At 49.1% G+C, this 19,646-nt stretch overlaps 1 protein-coding gene across 8 annotated transcripts in view; it reads left to right on the top strand.

Annotated features, from left to right (window-relative positions):
- Positions 1–3,757: 3,757 nt before the first annotated feature.
- Positions 3,758–19,646, top strand: part of TNKS (tankyrase) — a 191,367-nt gene continuing 175,478 nt past the window's right edge. For 2 of the 8 annotated variants that reach the window (XM_072625530.1, XM_072625532.1), the window contains exon 1: positions 3,762–4,473. In XM_072625530.1, coding sequence (XP_072481631.1) covers positions 3,798–4,473 — 676 coding nt within the window. In that variant the 5' untranslated portion in view covers positions 3,762–3,797. Of the gene's footprint in view, positions 4,474–4,649; positions 5,020–16,700; positions 16,732–19,646 lie in introns of those variants that run through there. The other 6 variants (XR_011970790.1, XR_011970791.1, XM_072625529.1 and 3 more) reach the window with 6 other exon arrangements.

Genomic DNA, 19,646 nt, shown 5'->3' with positions numbered 1-19,646 from the left:
ATGTAAATAGCAGCACAGGGCTAAGGTGACTTCACATTATTTAACAATCCCAGAAGAGTCCTTCCTTTTTCAGGAGATGTGTCTCCTAGTCAGTTCTCCCCAGGGCTGCTACATAATCTTCTGAGGAGATCCTTCTCGCTCTACTCCTACCCTGCTCAAAAAGCTTCAGTGTTTTCCTGTCACCAACAGTGGTTTTCTCACTACTCCTAGCAGCAACACTGTGCTTTTCTATGTTCCCATCACTTAGCCCATGGTACAAGTTGCATTTATTCACTCATCTCCCATGTCTGTGCTTTGCCTTGACTGCCCCCCATGCCTGGCATATGTTTCCTCCCCCACTCTCCTCTGTTTCATAAAACTACTTGATTCATCCAAGACTCAGTCCAAGCACTGCCTTCTATACCTGGCCTTTCCTGATCCCCCATGGCTACTGCCATCCTTCCCCAAACCCCATTGTATTTATTCTGTGTTTACTTATGTGACCACAGTGTGTCCTTCCTTCTTGAGAACTGGACTTGTTCTTTGAGGGGTGCTCAAAGATAGAGACAGGAGCCTCTATCCATCACCTTCGGCAGCATGTTGAGGAAAGACAGATCTGGGAAATGGACCATTGGCTTTTTCGGGGAATGCTAGGCATCCAGTTCTCTTCATACATCATATTTTTCATCTCACAATGTGCTGGGTTGATCATTCTTCTTTGTTATTGACAGGGGCATGAGTAGCAGGAAGAGAAGCATTGCTTTCAGCCTCTTTACTCAAAGGTGCCTAAAGAAGCAGGAGTCCATTCCAATCTGCCCACATTCTGAACCCAAAAGCAGTCTGGCCTGGCATGCCTGCCCCACAGGACTGTCGGGTAGGGACTGAAAGCAAGACAGACTCCTCATTGTATTATGAGAGTAAGAAAGGGAGTTACAGTCATTTGTAATGAGCTACATTTCATTTAGGGTAAACATTTTGTTCTGGGATGTAAATGAGAAGCTTTTGAATAGAGCAAGGACCAGCTCCAGGGAAATGAATTGACTATTAGCCAAGGCGTTAATGGTCACAGAAGCAGGGACACCATGTGCTCAGGAGCACGTGGTGGTCAGGAGGGAGATGAGGTAGCCACACACAATTCCTCCTCAACCCAGAAGCTCCCAACATTCTGTTCCACTTGAAAGTCACCAGGGAAGAGAGGAAAGATGAGAAAGGGATGATTCTTCCCTAAGCCAGTTAAGTTCCTTTTCTGTCATTAATACTTCCAGCTTTGCAGTCAACCAGAAAACCCTTCAGACTCTTTGTTAGTTACCTCCCAAAGGTGGCTCCTCAAGACTCTGTATGATGGGATGAAGCAGGGTCTGGGATCTTGTGCTTGCTCAGAGGACTAGACACTCATTGGGAAGACTCTCATTACATATAAAACTAGTGACTGAGATCGAGAGAGAACTGATGTACAAAAATGTACACACACATAGACCTTAGGCCATTCATTCCAGTACAGCACAAAAACTCATTCTCTAGCCTGTTTTCTTCCTTGCAAAATGGAAGCAAAAGACCTGCTCTGTCTCTACAAAAGTTTGATTATGCAGAAAGCATGTATACAAGGCCCTTTGTTTTGCACATCATGCAGAATGACTCCGACAGTTGATGGCCTGGTCTAGGATTATGTCAGATTCACCATTTAAACCAGCCTCCCAGCTGCTAATGCCATCCTCTCCCTGAAGTTGCCTGAAATTTATTTTGTTCATATTTGTGTACCTGTTGCATCCTAGTGGAGTGTAAGCTTCCTGAGAGCAGACTGAATCACAAAACATCGTGTTTCTAGATCTAAGCACATAGTAGGTCCTTACTGGAGGCAGAAAACCTGGGCTTGAATCCTGGCTTTCCAGCTTATGTCTTGGGAGGCATCGGTTCGGATCAGCCTCTCTGGCCCTCAGTTTCTCCCTCCTGCTCTTTTGACTGGAGGGGTTGTCATGATGTAATGGCTACAGCCCTAGATTTAAGAGGGTGCAAGGTCGGGTCTCGGATCCTTATTAGCGATGTCTGAGCGGCCACAAGCTGTCCGAACCCTCGTTTCCTCATCCCTAAAGAGGGCAGAAGGGCAGTACCTGCCTCCGAGGGGTGGGAAGGATCAGATGAGAAGCAGGCAAAGCGCTTTGCTCTGTATAAATTAGCCAGCAAGCACGTTCGGCACTGAGCTGAGCCTGGGAATTCCAAGGAGGGCAAAGGCCAGCCCCGACCTTGAGGAGCTGATACCCTAATGGGGGGGGGGGGGGGCCGGACCATACGCAGCTAAGCTCTAGACAGGGCGTTGGGCGCCCCAGCTCCCGCTGACTTGCCCCAGGTCGGGTCATTGATTCAGGATGGAGCAGAACGAGGACAGGAAGGCCTTTTCTTTACCTTCAAGACTCCTTCCATTCTCAAAGATGGAAGGGAACGAAGAAGAGGGCGAGGAAAGTCTGGTGTGGGGTACTGGGAGCCGCAGGGCGGGGAGGAGGGAGGGATGCCCGGGGCTGGGGGGCGCAGAACCTCCGGAGCCGTGGAGGGCTCCTAGCACCGCCAGGTGCGGCTCTGGCTCTCTGGACCAGTCCTGGGTAAGCCCTGCCACTCTCTGCGCTCCCGCAAGCCTGGTGCCCCCTCCCCCCCGCGCCTGGCACTGCCCCCAGGCCTTTCGTGACCCCCAGTGAGTGGGGGGCGTCGCTGGCGCTCGGGGATCTCTCGGCCCGCTTCCTGCAGCTCCCTGCACCCCAAGCCCTCCCGTAAGCGTTGGCGTCAGGGGCAGTCCCGGCCCGGGGCCGCAAGGGCTGGACCTCCGAGGTGGGGCGCCGGGCAGGAGCCAGGACCGCGGCCAGCCCAGGGAGCTCAAGGTCAAGGGGAAGGGCGCAAAAGAGGAAGCCGTCCGGGGAGAGTGGGAGCTCCCGGAGCCCGGTGGGGACCACCTGCCCGGAGCCGGGCCGACGCCGTTGGGCGACGTCGGGGCAAGGAAGGAGGTGATCCTCTGGCCCCGCCCCTGGAACGCTCCTCCCCCCAAAGCCCCGCCTCTTGGCCCCTCCCATCCTCCAGGAGGCGGCCCGTCTCCTTTCTGTCCTCCAGGGTTAACCCCTCCAGGGTTAAACCCCGCCTCCCCAGAGAGGTAGCCTTCTCCATTCGGCCCGGCTTGGACGGCTCCGCCCTCAGGTTTAAGCTCCGCCCCCTCCCTCCGAGAGGCCATTCACTCATTCCCCTGGGGCCCCGCCCTCCAGCGTTAAGACCCGCCTCCTCAGAGAGACGGCCCTCCCTGTATGGCTCCTCTCTCAGGATTAAGCTCCGCCTCTCCTCCTCTGAGAAGCGGTTCTCCTCTTTCGCTCATTCCTCCTTGGCTCCGCCTCCCAGGCTTAAGTCCCGCCTCCCCGGTGAGAAGACTCTCCTCATTCGTTCCTCCTGGGACGACTTCTCCCAGATTTAAGCTCCGCCCCCCCAATCTCTCCCATCCTTGGGGAGGTGGCTCTCCATTCGCCCCTTCACGGATGGCTCGTCCCTCCTGGTTCAGCCCCGCCCCCTAAACCGCTCCCATCCTCGAGGAGGGGGTCCTCGCCCTTCTCCTCCTTCCCCGCCCCTTAGGGCCCAAAGCCCGCCTCCCCGGAGAGGCAGCTCTCTCCATTCGCCCGTTTCCCGGAGGGCCCCGCCCTCTCCTTCCCGTCAGCTCTCGCGGCCGCGGCCGTTGCTTCCCTCGGCGTCCTCGCTTCCGCGGCCGCGGCCGCTGATTGGCCCCGGGCGGGCGGAAGTGGGGGTGGGCGCTGGCCCGGTTGCCGCAGTGACCGTGCGGAGGGAGTGGGGAGATGGCGGCGTCGCGTCGCTCTCAGCATCACCACCACAACCACCACGGGGGCCACCACCCGCCGCCGCCGCCGCCACCACCGCTGCCGCCGCCGCTGCCGCTGCCGCTGCTGCCGCCGGGCCCCGCCGGAGCGGCCCCCCCGCCGCCGCCGCCGCCCTCGCTGAGCCCCGGGCCCGCGTCCCCCGCGGCCTCCCCGCGCCACGGAGGCCTCTCGGCGCCTCCCGACGCGGACGGGCCCGGGCCCGGGGGCGGCGGCGGGGGCGGGCCGGGGCCTGAGCGGCCGCGCTCCCCCGAGCCCGCCGACAGCGCCGGCCCGGCCTCGGCCTCTGCTCCGGGGCCCGGGCCCTGCCCCTGCCCCGCGTCCTGCCCGGCCGCCGCCGCCGCCTCTGCCGCCTCGGTGTCCTCGTGCTCCTCGTCGGCCTCCTCGTCGTCCTCGTCCTCGTCCTCCTCGGCCTCCTCGGCCTCGTCGTCCCCCGGCTCGCTGGGGCCCAGCCCCTCGGACAGCCCCCCGGAGGCGGGCCCGGGCCCGGGGCCGGCCGTGAGCGGCGCCCTGCGCGAGCTGCTGGAGGCCTGCCGCAACGGGGACGTGGCCCGGGTGCGGAGGCTCGTGGACGCGGCCAACGTGAACGCCAAGGACCTGGCCGGCCGCAAGTCGTCCCCGCTGCACTTCGCGGCCGGTGAGGAGGAGGAGGGGGAGGGGCGGGCGGGCCGGCGGCGTAGACAGAGGCGCCTATTGAGGTCACGGGCCGGGCGGATCGGAACCTCCCCGGTGCCGCTGCGGCCTCCGCTCCCTGGGTTGTAGCCACGTGGGGGGGCTCCCGCGGCCGGGAGCGGGGATGCCCCGAAGCTGGGGGCTTGGGCAGCCCTTGCAGAGGCTTGCGGACCCCCTCCCAGGTCGGTCCTGGAGCGCCGCCGGGTGGGTGTCAGCGCGCTCCTGCACCCCTGCTGTGCCGCCGCTTCTCTGAGCGCTTCTTGGGCGCTTGCTGAGGTTACCCCGCCGGGGCAGTCTGCCGTGCCAGTGCACTCTTTCCTGCTCAGTGCCAGAAGCGTGGAGGACGTGGTGTAGACCAGGGTTCCCACGGCTAGGGAAGGGGCTGGCACCCTGCTGGGGGCCTGGGGCTGCAGAGAGAAAAGGGGAGGGTGCCTGCCAGCGGGAAGCCCAGCGGGTTGTGAGGGGACTGAAGCAGGAGAGATGCGGATTTGACTCTTGTTCCCTGAGAAAGGTGAGACGGAAGGGCAGGCGTCTGGGGGGCTGTAGTAGGACAAATGCCTGGAGAGCGTAATGCTTGGTTTGGGGTTTGGCTGGATGGGGGCTGAGCATCCACTCAGCCCACAGTATTGGAGGGGAGGGGGTGTGGGGTGTAAGGGCTGTTGTTGCTAGTGGGGATAGGCACACAGTGGCAGAGAAGGCGGCAAGGTGCCCATGTGGCGAGGCCCTGGGATGAAGCAATGTTGGGGTGTGTGGTCTGGGGCTGGCTCGATGGAGGGCTGAAGTAAGAATTGACTCACCTTCCATTCTTGGCAGCTCCCTGCGGACCAAACCTGAGTGTAAGTTCTCACATACCGGGCTGCATTAACAGGCAGGAGCCACTCCCTGATGGTTTTGGAGCATGGTAGTTACATGGACAGACCTGGGCAGTTTTGTGGAAGATGGGAAATGGATTGGGAGGATCTGAGAGTAGCCCAGGTCAGCCGTGATGAGAGTCAGAACTGGGGTAATGGAAATCGGAGTGAGAGAAAGAGATTGTAGAGACAAGATATGACAAGTCATTGATTACGGACAGTGAGGCAGTGGGGAGGGTCAGGAACTACCGAGGTCATTTACCTTTGTGACTAGGAGTTTGGATGGTAGTGCCCTTAGAGGATGGGGAAAGTGTGCTGAAGTTGGGTTCTAGAGGGGAGATGCTGACAGAACAGTCTTGTGGAAATATCCCACAGGAGTTTGTTCAGGAGACAGATAAGGATGGGTGTATGTGTGTGACATTGTAGCGATGGTAACTACCAATGGGAGTGATTTTGGAGTTTTAGGGAAAGGTTGGGAAGTGCAGGAGTGAGGTAGAGTCTGTCAGAGAGCAGTATGAGGATGGGGAGGTTGAGATAAGATACTGTGACTCTGTGTTGCATCTGGCAGCTTTTGTTGACTTCCCTAGGCAGTGTTCAGCAGCTCTAGGAGCCAGAACAGGAGGCCATGGTGGAAGTGAGGTGTGAACACTGTGTCTTGTTATGATGAACTATAGACTGAGAAGGAGGAGGGAGGGGCGATAGACTGTGGTGAAGACAGTTCAGGAGAGATGAGGCAGAGCAAGTGTTTGATGCCAGTCAGGAGAGGGATGTCAGCTTTCCAGATCCTAGAAGTGTTTCTGGATGACAGTGAGAGCACTTTGAGGTCTGACCACCTCTGTGAGTGACAAGGGGAATGAAGGAAGCTATGTGGAGGGTATAGGAGTTAAGATGGATCCAAGAAGCTGAAAGTGCCTGGGGAGGTAAAGCCTTTAAGTAATAAGAGGGTAGAGGCTGGGACCCAGACCATCTACTGAACATCTTGCAAAGGAGAGCGTGTGATCTTCGGAATCTTCCTAAGACAATTCAAATGGAAATGAATCTGTCTCCTGGCTTGGCCCTGATAGACTGTCCAGGTTTCATGGGCATACAACAGTGAGGTCAGCACATGGCTCTGTAGGCTGTCAGTTTGGTAGGCAGTTTGAATACCTCTCTTCTCTCACATTTTCTTTTGGACTCTCCCAGTCTCTGAGTTAGCTCTGGCAATGGATGCCTCAGCTTCATTCATGTGGACATCCCTGGAAAGTAGACTGCCAAAGTAATTGAATTAATCTCCAGCATTCTAAATTTCTCCATTTGCTGTAACTGATGGTTCCATGAGAGCATTGTCCATTATCCAGAACCTTGGCAAGCCTGCCATTATGAAATTGATGTACAATACTGATGAACTTCTGGCAACCAGATTTCTCCATGATCCTTCCTGGACCCTCACAACTGACAGTATCAAAGGTCTTGGTTAGGTCAAATGCACATTGTTTCTAGGCTTCTCTCTTCTGCCCCTGGCTTTTCTTCTGGGCAGCAGATACCATGTCTGCCAAGCTTTGGTCCTTTCTGAAGCCACACTGGCCCTTGGGTAGATGACCGTCTTCCAGGTGAAGGATCAGTCAGGTGAACAGTCTTGCCCCCTCTCAGGATAACCTATTGCCTTTTTCCAGAACTCATGAGAGAGACTAGGGCTAGCTGGAGAGGAACTGGTAGGAGTCACGGTTTCCTAAATCCGGAGCCAGAAAGAGACCTGAAAAGATCTGATTGATCAACTGTCCAGTCACAGGAAACTGGGGCCTCCGCATTAAAGTGACCATGGCCAAGGCCAGTCAGGTAAATAGGCATCAGCATTATTTGCATAGAGAAGATAATTAAGCCCTGAAGCATTCTAGACTTTACCTGGGGGAGTAGAAGAGATGGAGGAAGAAGAGGGCCTTGGGGAATATTCCCAGTTAAGGCAGATGGCACCGATGATGATTCAGCAGAGACAGGGGCTATTGTACCACGGAAATAGGGAGGAGAATCAAGACTAGAGAGGAGAGAGTAACCCGACGAAAAGTTGATCAGCAGTGCAGTTGATCAGCAGTGCGGAGGGCTTCGGAAAAGGCCAGAAGCAGGAGGACTGGCCTTTGTTTATTGGTGACTTTGGAAAGGGCAGTGAGGAGGTTGGAAGCCAGATTGGTACAAATTACTCAAGATGGCCTAATAGGAGAATTGCTTGGTAGGTCAGTGAATAAATCAGGTGGTGATTAGATTAGAGCCAGGAGAGAAGGATAGAAATAAATGAGTACATTTAGATGGGAAGTTGCAGTCTATAAAGTTCCCTCGGGATGGGTGGTATCCTCATTTTGCAATAACTTTTATTATTTGTTTCCATAACCTTCCTTTAAACCCCTTCCTTTTCTCCACTGCATCCAGCCTGCTGGTCATAGGAGTTCAGTGGTTTAGTAGCAGAGCAGATGAATGATGTTTTCAGTGCCAGGCTTGGAGATGTCCATAGACTTGTTGGCCTTTTGGTCATCATGTGAGCACGAGATTGAGGTTTTAAATGTTTACCAACTGAATTGAAATGACTGGCAAAGGCCATGGAGTCCAGCCCCTGCCCCAGCAGTTTGTAACAGCTGTGACAAGAATGTCAGCCTAAGGTGCTCAGCCCACTTATGGACAACCCAGTCCTTCCTGGGGAGGTTTTTGGTACACTGAACCAGAATCTACTTCTGTAGCTTCTGTCTGCTTATTCCTATTTCTGTCCTCTGGGTTTAAGCGCACGTCTGATCTATTTTGAAGTATAAGAGATCTACTGGAGGCAACGTGGCATAAAGCCAGCTGGACACAGTGGGTGGAGCCCAGGGCCTGGGATCTCCAAGGCCTGCAGAATAACAGTAAGAACCATAGCTATTATTATTTGCATTTTCTTTAAAAAAATTTTTCCCAATTACATGTAAAAAATTTTTAGTATTCGTTTTAAAAATTTTGAGTTCCAAATTCTATCATTCTCCTTTCCCCCTCCTCCCTCTTTGAGAAGGCAGGCAGTTTGATATGGATTATGCATGTGTAATTATGCAGAACATTTCCATATTAGCTACGTTCTACAAGAAAATGCAGACCAAAAAGAACAAGAAAGAAAGAAAAATAAAGTGTGGTTTAATCTCTTGGTTCTTCCTCTGGACGTGGATGACATTTTTCATGCTCAGGCTTTTGGAATTGTCTTGGATCATTGTATTGCTGAGAAGAGTGCAGTGCAATGTTGTTACTATGTGCAGTGTTCTCCTGGTTCTGTTCACTTGACTTTGCACCCGTTCTTATCAGTCTTCCCAGGTTTCTGAAAGCGTCCTGCTTGTCATTTCTCGTAGCACAACAGCGTTCCATTACATCCATATACAATAGCTTGTTCAGCCATTCCTCAGTGAATGGGCATCCTTTCAGTTTCCAGTTCTTGCCACCACAAAAAGAACTGATACAAAGAAGTCCTTTTCCATTTAAAAAAAAATCTCTTTGGGATACAGAACTAGTAGTGGTATTGCTAGGTCAAATGGTATGCACAGTTTTATAGCCCTTTGGACTTTAAATTCCAAATTGTTCTCCAGAATGGTTGGATCAATTCGCAACTCCACCCACAGTAGATTAGTGTCCCAATTTTTCCACATCCTCTTCAGTGCTTGTCATTTTCCTTTTCTGTCATGTTAGCCAATCTGATAGAAGTGTCATGTGTACCTCAGAACTGTTTTAATCTGAATTTCTCTAATCAATAGTGATTTTGAGCATTTTTTCATCTGACTATAGATAGCTTTGATTTCTTCTTCTGAAAATTGCGTGTTCGTGTTCTTTGACCATCTATCAGTTTGGGAATGACTTGTGTTCTTATAAATTTGACTCATTTCTCTATGTATTTAAGAAAGGGAAGTCCTGAATTCAGATCTTGCCTCAGACACTTACTAAGCTGTATGACCTTGGGCAAGTCACTTAATTGCTATCTGCTTCGTTTCCATATCTGTAAAATAGAGATAATAATGGCACCTAAGGTTGTTGTGAGGACCAGATTAGATAATATTTGTACAGTGCTTTGCAAACCTTAAAGTTCTACGTAAATACTAGATATTATTGTTATAATAAGGCCACACTAGTGCTGCAATCTGCCAGGAAAGTCCCGATTCAAATTCAGCAGCTCATATCTCATTTCCTCAGCTGTAAAATGGAACTTATATTCAGGTATCTACTTGACAGACTTGTTAGGCTCAAGTGAGATGTGCTTTGTAAATTTTAAAGGGCACATAGTTGCTTGTTATAATATGTGTTCTCTCCCCCCCCCCCCCCCCCCACATATTTTTCCTTCTATATGCCCCAAATCGTTGCTCTTTCAGTTAATCTTTGTATGACTCCACCCTGGTTGCCAGCCCTAAGACTTGCTCCATGTTTTTGAGAACAAAATATGGTGCTTATAAACACAATGTGATCTTCCTAGGGAGAAATTAGACTGTACTCTGTCTAGACAAGCGGGAAGACCTCTGGTGGCTTTGGTTTTTAATGACTGTGATGTTCAGCAAATTCTCTGGGCAATAGGACACTTAGGGCCTACTTAGGCCTGTAGTTCCTTCTAAAGCCAGTTTTGCCTCCCAGTTGGGTTCCTTCACCCATCTTTCTACCTGCCCTATCCTTGTGTGCTGCAGACTCACAGACAAGATCAAAAAGGTGAAGCCTTCAAAGATAAGTCCAGAAATCTGGCAGCCAAAAGACATATTCCTTAGCTCCTTCCATGTGTGGTGGTATTTTAATAAAACAGTAATCTTATGGACCCTGGTATGTGGTTATGATGCTCCAGCACTATTTTTATTTTTTTTTAATTTTTAAAATGTTTATTTATTTATTTTTAGTTTTCAATATTCATTTCCACAAAATTTTGAGTTCCAAGTTTTCTCCTCATCTCTCCCTTTTCCCCACCCCAAAACGCTGTGCATTCTGATTACCCCTTCCCCCAATCTGCTCTCCCTTCTATCATACCCCTCCCTTCCCCTATCCCCTTCTTCTCTCTTTTCTTGTAGGGCAAGATTGATTTCTACAACCCATCACCTGTATTTCTCATTTCCCAGTTGCATGCAAAAACAATTCTCAACATTTGTTCCTAAAACTTTGAGTTCCAACTTCTCTCCCTTCCTCCTTCCCCACATCCCCACTCAGAAGCAATTCAATATAGGCTATATATGTATAGTTTTGCAGAAGACTTCCATAATAGTCATTTTTCCCTCTGGTTCTAGAATCTCGGGGCAGTTTTCCTTGATCATTTCATGAAAGATGATGTCTAGGCTCTTCTTTTGATCATGGCTTTCAGGTAGGCCCATGATTTTTTAATTGTCTCTCCTGGACCTGTTTTCCAGGTCAGTTGTTTTTTCCAGTGAGATATTTCACATTATCTTCCATTTTTTCATTCTTTTGGTTTGTTTTGTGATTTCTTGGTTTCTCATCAAGTCATTAGCCTCCATCTGTTCCATTCTAATTTTGAAAGAACTATTTTCTTCAGTGAGCTTTTGAATCTCCTTTTCCATTTGGCTAATTCTGCTTTTTAAAGCATTGGCTTTTTGGACCTCTTTTGCCAATTGAGTTAGCCTATTTTTCAAGGTGTTATTTTCTTCAGCATTTTTTTGGGTCTCCCTTAGCAAGCTGTTGACTTGCTTTTCATGATCTTCTTGCATCTCTCTCATTTCTCTCCCCAGTTTTTCCTCCACCTCTCTTACTTCATTTTCAAAGTCCTTTCTGAGCTCTTCCATGGCTTGAGACCATTGCATATTTATTTTGGAGATTTTGGATGCAGAAGCCTTGACTTTTAGGTCTTCCTCTGATGGTAAGCATTGCTCTTCCTCATCCAAAAGGATGGAAGAAAATACCTGCTCACCAAGAAAGTAGCCTTCTGTTGTCTTATTTCTTTTCACTCTTTTGGGCATTTTCCCAGCCAGTTAGTTGACTTTTGAGTCCCTTGTCAAGAGGAGGATATACTCTGGGGACCTGTAAGTTCTCAGTTCCTCCAAGGTGGCACAATCAAGGGAGAGGAGTTTGCTACTCCTCTGACCTGGACTCTGGTCTGGGAGATACTGCAAACTTTTCTGCCCAGGATCTTTGACGCTGTCTTTGGCATTTGTGGGTTGAGCATTCTGGGAACCACTGCTGCCACTGCCGGGGATTCTGTCCCTGAGGCCTGCTCACGGGCTGCACTCTACTCTGTGCATGGTGCAATTTCTGTCTGCCTTCCAGGCTGTCTTGAAGTGGAAATCTCTTTCACTCTGTCTTTTTGTGGCTTCTGCTGCTCTAGACTTTGTTTAGTGTCATTTTTTACAGGTATTTTATGGGTTATGGGAGGAGAGCTAGAGTAGGTGTGCCTTTCTACTTTATCATCTGGGCTCTGGCCCCAGGAAAACTTGTTAAATGACAGAATAAATGCATAGGATTTTAATTGAGTGAGCCATCCAACTTTGTGTCCAAGTCAACGAAATTTCCTTTCCAGTCCGCTTACACCTTACTCCTCAACTCCATTAACAGTGACACTAGCCCCCTGGCTGTTCCACAAACAAGATACTTCATCTCTTGGCTTTGGGCACTTGTGCTGGCTGTTCCCCATGCCTGGAATGCTCTCGCTCCTTCCAGCACTATGTTTATTAAAATGATGTGTGTGCAAATAACTGAACTTCCCAAGGCCACGAGCCTGTCCCAATTTTCATGAGTGCTTGGATTTGATTGGTGATGTCTCAGGGAGATGGTCTGTCCAGTGCTTCAGAAGATATTTGTGCCTAATTGTAAAGTGGAGATGATGGTTCTGTCTTTGCTTCACAGGAGTATTGTGTGATGAGAATGATGAGTATATGTATGGTTGAGAAGTCCTGTAGCAATCTAAGCTGCTGTTGTGGCAGGATAGAAACTCAACAGTTCTAATTCAGGAAGGGGGCCCAGGAGCTGGCATAGAATGTTCATAGTACAATGTCAGCTCACTGAGAGGAGGGGCTGCTTTTGTTTTTATGTGCACCTCATCCATAGATATAAACAAATGTCTGCTATGCCTTATAGTCCTCAAACTTCAGAAATGAGGGGCCCTTGGAGAGCATCAGACTTCCTCATTGTACACAGAGGATCAGGGGAGGACATATCATGCTGGTCAATGGAGAGAGCGTAGATGTTGGAGGTGAGGGAGATGGGCTAGTCTGGGCTGAGGCTGTCTTGGACAAGTCACTTAAGTCCTCTGGGTTGAAGTTTCTTGTTGTGTAAAGTAACGTATTTGGACTAAGTGACTTTTCAGCTCTGGATCAGTGGTATATGAAAAGATTCCCTTAAAGTCACCAAGCTTATCAATGGCAATTGGTACTAAAAACTAACTACCTACTTACTGTTGCAACAAAAAGTCCAGCAGAGTTCATTGTCATTAAAAATAGAAATTTGTAATGGCAAACAAATATAGAAATTCAGCAGACATTTATTACCTTGCCCTTGTGCCAAACCATGGCGTGTTTCTTGCTTAGAATACTGTGCCTGGTTCTGAGCTCAGAAAGGTGCAGAAAAAGGCAGATTGAAATGCTGGAGGCTTTCTGTGACTCGACAGCCTGCAGCCCTGACTGGGGTGAAAAATCCTGTGAGTTATTAGAACTGTTCTCTTCTGTAGCTTTAGTTCTATTAGAACTAACCTATTGCTTAGAAGACCAGTTTGAGTCAAGTTCATGGAAATGTCATATTACACAGAAGATGGTAAACGTAATCAATTCATTACTTCAGAAAATGGCAAAGTCACAATACCAAGTTCAAGAAAGGGTTAGCCCCACGTTGAGGAATGATGGGATGTTGAGGCCCCTCAGACTCAGAATACCAAACTAGAACTCATTATCTAGCATCGCATTGTGCTTTCTCTTGAGGGAGAAGCCCAGTCACCCAGTTCCATCAGCTGTCAGTTTGTACAGGTTGGGCTACATGGCCTCTGAGGGCCTTTCCAACTCAGGTCTGTGATTTTGTGAGTTGGGCTTCAGTCTGTATCCCATGAATTCCCGAGTCCTCCCTGCCTCCTGCAGCTTCTCTCCTGTTTTTCCCCTTCTGCCCAGTCACAGGGCTGCCATCTTGAATTAGGTCTGTCCTGAGTGGGCGGGGCTCCCAGTCTCTGTTCCTGGGTCCATCCTGCAGACCTGTTGCCCAAGTTCAGACTCAAGCCCAAACATGTGACTTCCCTGTTCAAACAGCTCCAAGGGGCTCCCTCTCCTTCCCCTAATGCCAGCGTGGAGTCCGATCCCTGACCATGCTTGTTAAATGCCTTGCTCTCCTTAATGCCCTTTCGTTCCAGTTTTTCCCTGCCAGATGTGCTTCTCTTAGCTCTGAGCCTCCCCAGTACTTTTCAGAGGTTTTGTGTTTACTTTTATGAGGGTCTTGTCTCCCCCAGGGAAAGGAAAGCCTTGGAAGACAGAAGGGATTGTTTCCTTTTTGTCTTTGTTTCTCTCTACCTGGTATAACCAGGCTCTGAGTAAAGTAGGCCCGAATAATAGGCTTTTTCATGAAGTTATTCTCTGGCTGTTAAAACCTTTCCCCCTTAGCTCAGATACTATTTCTGTAAGTTTTCCTTTCTACTTTCCTCCAACTGAAAGGTTTCTTCTAAGTTTATTTCTTTATCTAGAACTTTCCTTTGCCCTAGTCTGTCTGTAACACAGTGGACAGAGTTTGGTCAGGAAGATTCCTCTGCTGGAGTTCAAATCTGACTTCAGACACGTAGCTGTGTGTCCCTGGGCAAATGACTTCACCCTGTTTGCCTCCATTTCCTCATCTGTAAAATGAGCTGGAGAAAGAAATGGCCAACCACTCTAGTATCTCCGCCAAGAAAACCTCACGTGGGGGCACAGAGTTAGACACGACTGAAAATGACTGAACTATCCTAGCGTCTCCTGTTAGACTGACCCCGGTTCCGCTTAGGTTGGACCATGGTAGTCTGGAACCTGGAAGTCAGGGACTGTTGCTTTCGTCTTTCTAACCCAGTGTCTTCTACCTGTGGTTTTTGTTTTGAATCAGGTCCCTCGGTCTGGATTGTGTCACCTGCTCTCATAGGCAGAGTTCTGGTGCAGTGAGCCCAGTTTTCTGACCCAGGATGGCATTTCTGAGCATTTCAGACTCCAGAAGACTTGGATTCAAGTCCTGGCTCCTGACACCTACTGACCTGCGGGCTCAGTGGCCCTCAGATAGCGGTTTAGCTTTCTGTCTATAGAGGATTTCCATACCAAAGAGGTCACAGACATGGCTCCCCCAAAAAAGGAATCCATTTCTTAGGAGATGGTTCGCAGTGGTGGTCTCTGGGTTATTATACCATTTCCTGATTTGGTGCAGATAGCAAACAGCTTTCCAGTGTAGGCATTCCTCCACTGGTTTGGGTACCAAGACACCATCTGGGCAGCTTGGGTTTGATTGGTTTCTGGAGGGTCTTTTGGTTGACTTTGTGCCACACGTTTGAGTTGCAAACTAAAGAAAACTGGTGTTATTGTAGCATACATTTTACTCTTACAGAGAAGGGTTTGATACAAAGTATCAGGCAGGTTGTAAATTCCTTGACAGCAGAGTCTGTGTCATATGAACCCTCACCACGGCTTGTGGAGTAAGTGCTTAATGAATTTTTGTTGATTGAATAAAGCCTTCATTTGGATTCATTTGTGTTGGACTTCAGAAATTACGTAAGAACTCAGCAGGGGAAGAGAGGAAGATGAGCTGCATTCTAGCAAGAGGAAAAACCCTGAGCGTTGGAGAGCCTGGCAAGCACATGTTGGGGGCAGAGGGTGGAGTAAAGGCAGCAAACACGCATGCCCAGAAACATGCAGCCACTGCGTTACCTGAGAGAGCTAGAAGCAGGCTGAAATGTATTGGGACGTATTCGACAGAATAAGTAAAAAGTACAACAAAGCTTAAAGCTAAGTCACTGTGTGGCCTTAGAGGATCCCCCGTAAGGATCATTTGGAGCAGAGAAGGGAGGAGGAGGATGTGGAAACTTGGGGGGCTGTTGCCTAGTTCAGTGGGGAGTTGTGAGGGCTTCTAGGAGGGTGGTGGGAAGACACATGTCAGTAGGGAATTGTAGAGGTATTCAGGAAAAGGCTTTGGTTGGAAGTAAGGAAGGCTTGGGCTCCCTCCCTGCTGGAAGTCTTTAAGCACAGACTGAGTGGCTACTTGATGGGTATAAAGTAGATGGAATTTCTTATTCAGGGATGTTCTGCACTAACAATTTGGTGGCACCTTCCCACTCTGAAAAGTGGGGACTGGGTGATGGGGGGGAAGGTGATGAAGAAGAAAGCGTCACAGATAATGCCAAGATGATGAACATGGGAGACCAGGTGAATGGTGGTATCACAGACAGAACAATGCCTGAATTTAGGGAGGAAGCTAAGAAAATTTTCATAGGTCTGGTTGGAGAGGATGCTGGGACATACCTTTGGAGGGGGTTAAAATCCCCAGAGGCTGAGAAGACTGGTCAGTATTATTTGAGATGCAGATTTGTGAAGCTCCAGGTGGTGCTTCAGGCAATGAGAGTGAAGGAGCGTGGGCCAGGAGAGAAGGGACTGAGGCAGTTATGACATGAAGACAGGGCAGAAGATCAGAGGTAGAAAGAAAACCAAAGGGATTTCTTACATCTTTGGGAAGTATGGCAAATGTGCACTACTTTGATGAAGAAGAATTAGTACCTGTCTGCAGTAGTCCCATAGGAGCACAGTTTTAGAACTGAAAGGAGGGAATCAAGTCATTATCACGTGCCTCCTGGGTGCTAGTCTCCTGACCAAAATATTCTCTCCTTTGATTCTCACAACAGCCCCAGGACATCAGTACTATCATTACCCCCTCATTTACAGGTGAGGGAACTGAAGTAGACAGGTTGAGTGACTTGCTCAGGATCATGCAGTTAATTAAGTGCCTGAGGCTGAACTTGAACTCAAGGCTTCTTGGCTTGTAGGGCTCTTTTTGTTCTGAGCAAGGCAGAGCCAGCCCAGCTGAAATCTGGCCTCAGAATGCCCAAGGAGTTAGTTATGATCCAGGTCTGTTTCTCAAGGTGATCAGGAAAAAGGAAAAAGGAAAAGAACCTAATGTTCTAGAATGTTTACAGCAGATCTGTTTGTGATGGCACAGAACTGGAAATGTCAGGGATGCCCGTCCATCTGTGGTCTGTGACTGCGACGGAATGCTACTGTGCTCAAGGAAATGCTGAGCTGGCTGCATTTAGGAAAACGTGGAAGGACTTGCATGAAATAACGAAGAGTGAAGTGAGCAAAGTCAGGAGGACGTTGCCTGTAGCAACAGCGATGTGGTTTTAGGACACGTTTGGAAGATGAAGGTGTGGGAGCGCTAGAAATACCTCTGAAGGGAGATCTGATGAGGAGAGTGTGCCTGCATGTATATATGCATACGTAGGTACAAACAGGCATGTTTGTGTCCAATGGTTGACTTCCAGGGTGGAGCTGGGAGGGAGAGAACAAAAGAAAACTCCGAAGGAAGCCCAGAAAAACAGGGTAGCTTTGAAAACAGTGTGTAGTATTTGTTACATAGTTTTTCAAAAGAAGTAAGTGGTGTGAAATGGAAACTCATGGTTTTATGTTGAATCTTTTTATGCTGTGTCTTGTACGTGGGAATGTTCTTTTTGTATTTAACTTCAGGATAAATAAAACTTAAAAACTTAATAAACCTGGCCTCAGGGGACTTACTAGCTGTGTGACTCTGGGCAAGTCACTTAACTTGTCTTCCTCAGTTTCCTCCACTATAAAATATTGATAATAACAACACCTGTCTTGTAGAGTTGTTGGGAAGATCAGATGAAATCACACTTGTCTACTATACTTAGCACAGTAACTGGCATGTAGTGGAGGTTGTGATTGCTCATCCCCTACTCCCTTCCCCCTTCTAGTGACCTTGGAGGTCATCTGGGCCAGGCTCCGAGTATTTGAGATGAGCAGACTCAGGCTCAGAGATATGATGAGCCTGGCCTGCAGGGACACAAGTGGCCTGCCAGGTTGGAGTCTCTGAGTCCAGGACTCTTTCCACTGATCTATGAGTCAGGGGAGAAGACAGAGACTTCTGGGTAGCAGCCAGGTCCCAATGGAGCACAGACCATACGTATGTGGTGGGACATGTCCAGAAAGTTGTGTCACTTTCTTCATCCCACTTTCAGCAGTATGAGAGCAGGAGTGAAGACGGTGGATGGTGGAGAGACCTCCAGAGCTGGAGGATGTCTGAGAGGGAATCTTGATAGGACAAGAGCCCACCAGGGTCAAGGACACAGACGACAGGTGCTCAAACTCCCCTTGGTATTCTTGACTTTTTTTTTATATGAATTTTGTCAAATTCTTGGAAGTGTCCCATTGATACAGGATTTATTTTGACATTTAATCTATAAGGATACTCATTTTAGGTGTTATTTAGATAAATGCTGTAAAGTTTGTGATTTGCTCATATTTTATGTATGTTAGGGAGCGGGGTGGATGAGTGTGTGTGGGGGGATTGGTGCAGAGCCTTCCCACCCAAGGTGGCTCATGGTGTAGAGTGCTGGGCCTAGAGTCAGGAACACAGCCTGAGTTCCAGTCCAGCCTCAGACACTTACTAACTGGGTAACCTTGGGCAGTTTGCCTCAGCTTCCTCATCTGTAAAATGGAGATAATGATGGCAGCCACCTCCCAGGTTGTGATAGTCAAGTGAGATAGTAATTGTAAAGCTCGGCCCAGTTCTTCGCATACCATGAGTACTATACACACATTAGCTGTTACTGTTCCCCTTACTGAAGGGGATATAATCCAGCAGCGCTGGTCACTAGCTGAACAGGAGGCAATAGAGGGTTCATACTGAGGATGATGAAGTGGTTTAGAAATAGGTACAGGACAAGATGGAAGGCTAAGTGATTCTTCTAAAGTGAAGGCAATCTCCGTGGCAGATTGTGGAGACAGCCCAGTTATGGTTGAAATCCAAGGAATGGCCGTCCCTATGGTTGTTAGAAGTGAATGATGATGTAGGTCATTGGAGTAGAAGAGATTGATGAACTGGGTGGACATGGTGTTTGAGAGGACATTGATGTGGGCATTTAAGGCCCCCCAGTAAGAAGACTGAGACAAGAACTGAAATGAGAAGGGAGGACAGAGGCCTGGATTACTGCTACGGTGATCTGCACTGAGGGATACGGATGGAAGGGGGCACGTGCTTTAAAGGAAGAAGAGTTACTGAGTGATGACGGTGGGTGACATTGAAGGACAAAGAGCATTCTTTACTAACCTGTACTAGGCCTGGGGGTTAGAAAGATGGGAACATGAATGGAGCGTCTGCCCTCAAGGAGTTTGTATTTTGTGCTGTTTAGAGTCTTAACACCATGCAGTTCTCATGTGTATCATGTGTCCGGGCCATTTCTGTTTTCCATTTTCTGTTTTTTTGGGTGTCAATTAGTTGTTGAAATAGCTCAAGGTTGAGTTGTTTTTCTTGATATCGTTTCCTCCTTTCTTTGTTTTTTCTTAATTCTGAGCTTAACATTGCTAAGTCGATGATCTTTCTGACTATCCCCAGGCAGCAGTTGCAGGGACAATTCTCCATCAATAGTAGGTCTTCCTGTCGAAGTAGGCTCTTCCTTCCGGTGAGGTTCCTTGGTGCTGGCCTTGTCCAGGCTTGCCCAGTTCTTTCAGAAACATTCCTCTGTTGAGAGAACATGTTTAGAATGGGGGGGTGGGGCATGTGATGGAGAGAGCTCAACACTTAGAGTGTTATTTGTGGGCATATGACATATACATCTGCCCTCCCTCCCCGATCGACTACTGTCCTTATTGTCCATTGGAGGGCAGGGGCACTTTATTTTCTAGAAGGCAACTGAGACACTTTGCAGTATGCCAGGGTCTCTGGAAGGCTTCAGATCTAGAAGCCTGACTGTGCGCCTTCCAGGTGAAGACACTGAAGCGGATGCAGTTGTAGTTAAACTTTCCTTGATGAGTATCAGGCATGGGGGGTGATTTATGGGAGGTTGGCTGCCCAACCACCAGAACAGAATTTGGGCTGGAGTTTGATATCTTTAGCTGAAGGCAAGTGAAGCAGCTCCTTGTCCTTGCCTCCAGCTCCTTTCCCAGGACCAAGCCTGTCCGTAGTTCCTTGTGGATTCTTGTGTCCTTGGCATTTGCATATGGATAGACTGGCACATGATTCAGGAGCACCACCGCAGCCCTGCTAGCTGGAGTCCTGGACAGTACCTGGAGGTTGGGCAGGATTTGAAAAACGAAGGTTTTCTGGACTTCGACCAGGGTTCCTGGTTGGGTTTTCTTCACATTTAAATTTGTGAAGCTGAATGAACAGTAGTTGG

Source organism: Notamacropus eugenii, chromosome 7, assembly GCF_028372415.1.
Source record: "Notamacropus eugenii isolate mMacEug1 chromosome 7, mMacEug1.pri_v2, whole genome shotgun sequence".
Lineage (NCBI taxonomy): Eukaryota > Metazoa > Chordata > Mammalia > Diprotodontia > Macropodidae > Notamacropus > Notamacropus eugenii.
The sequence above is the reverse complement of the archived record's forward strand: the minus strand, read 5'-3'. Positions and strand labels throughout refer to the sequence as shown.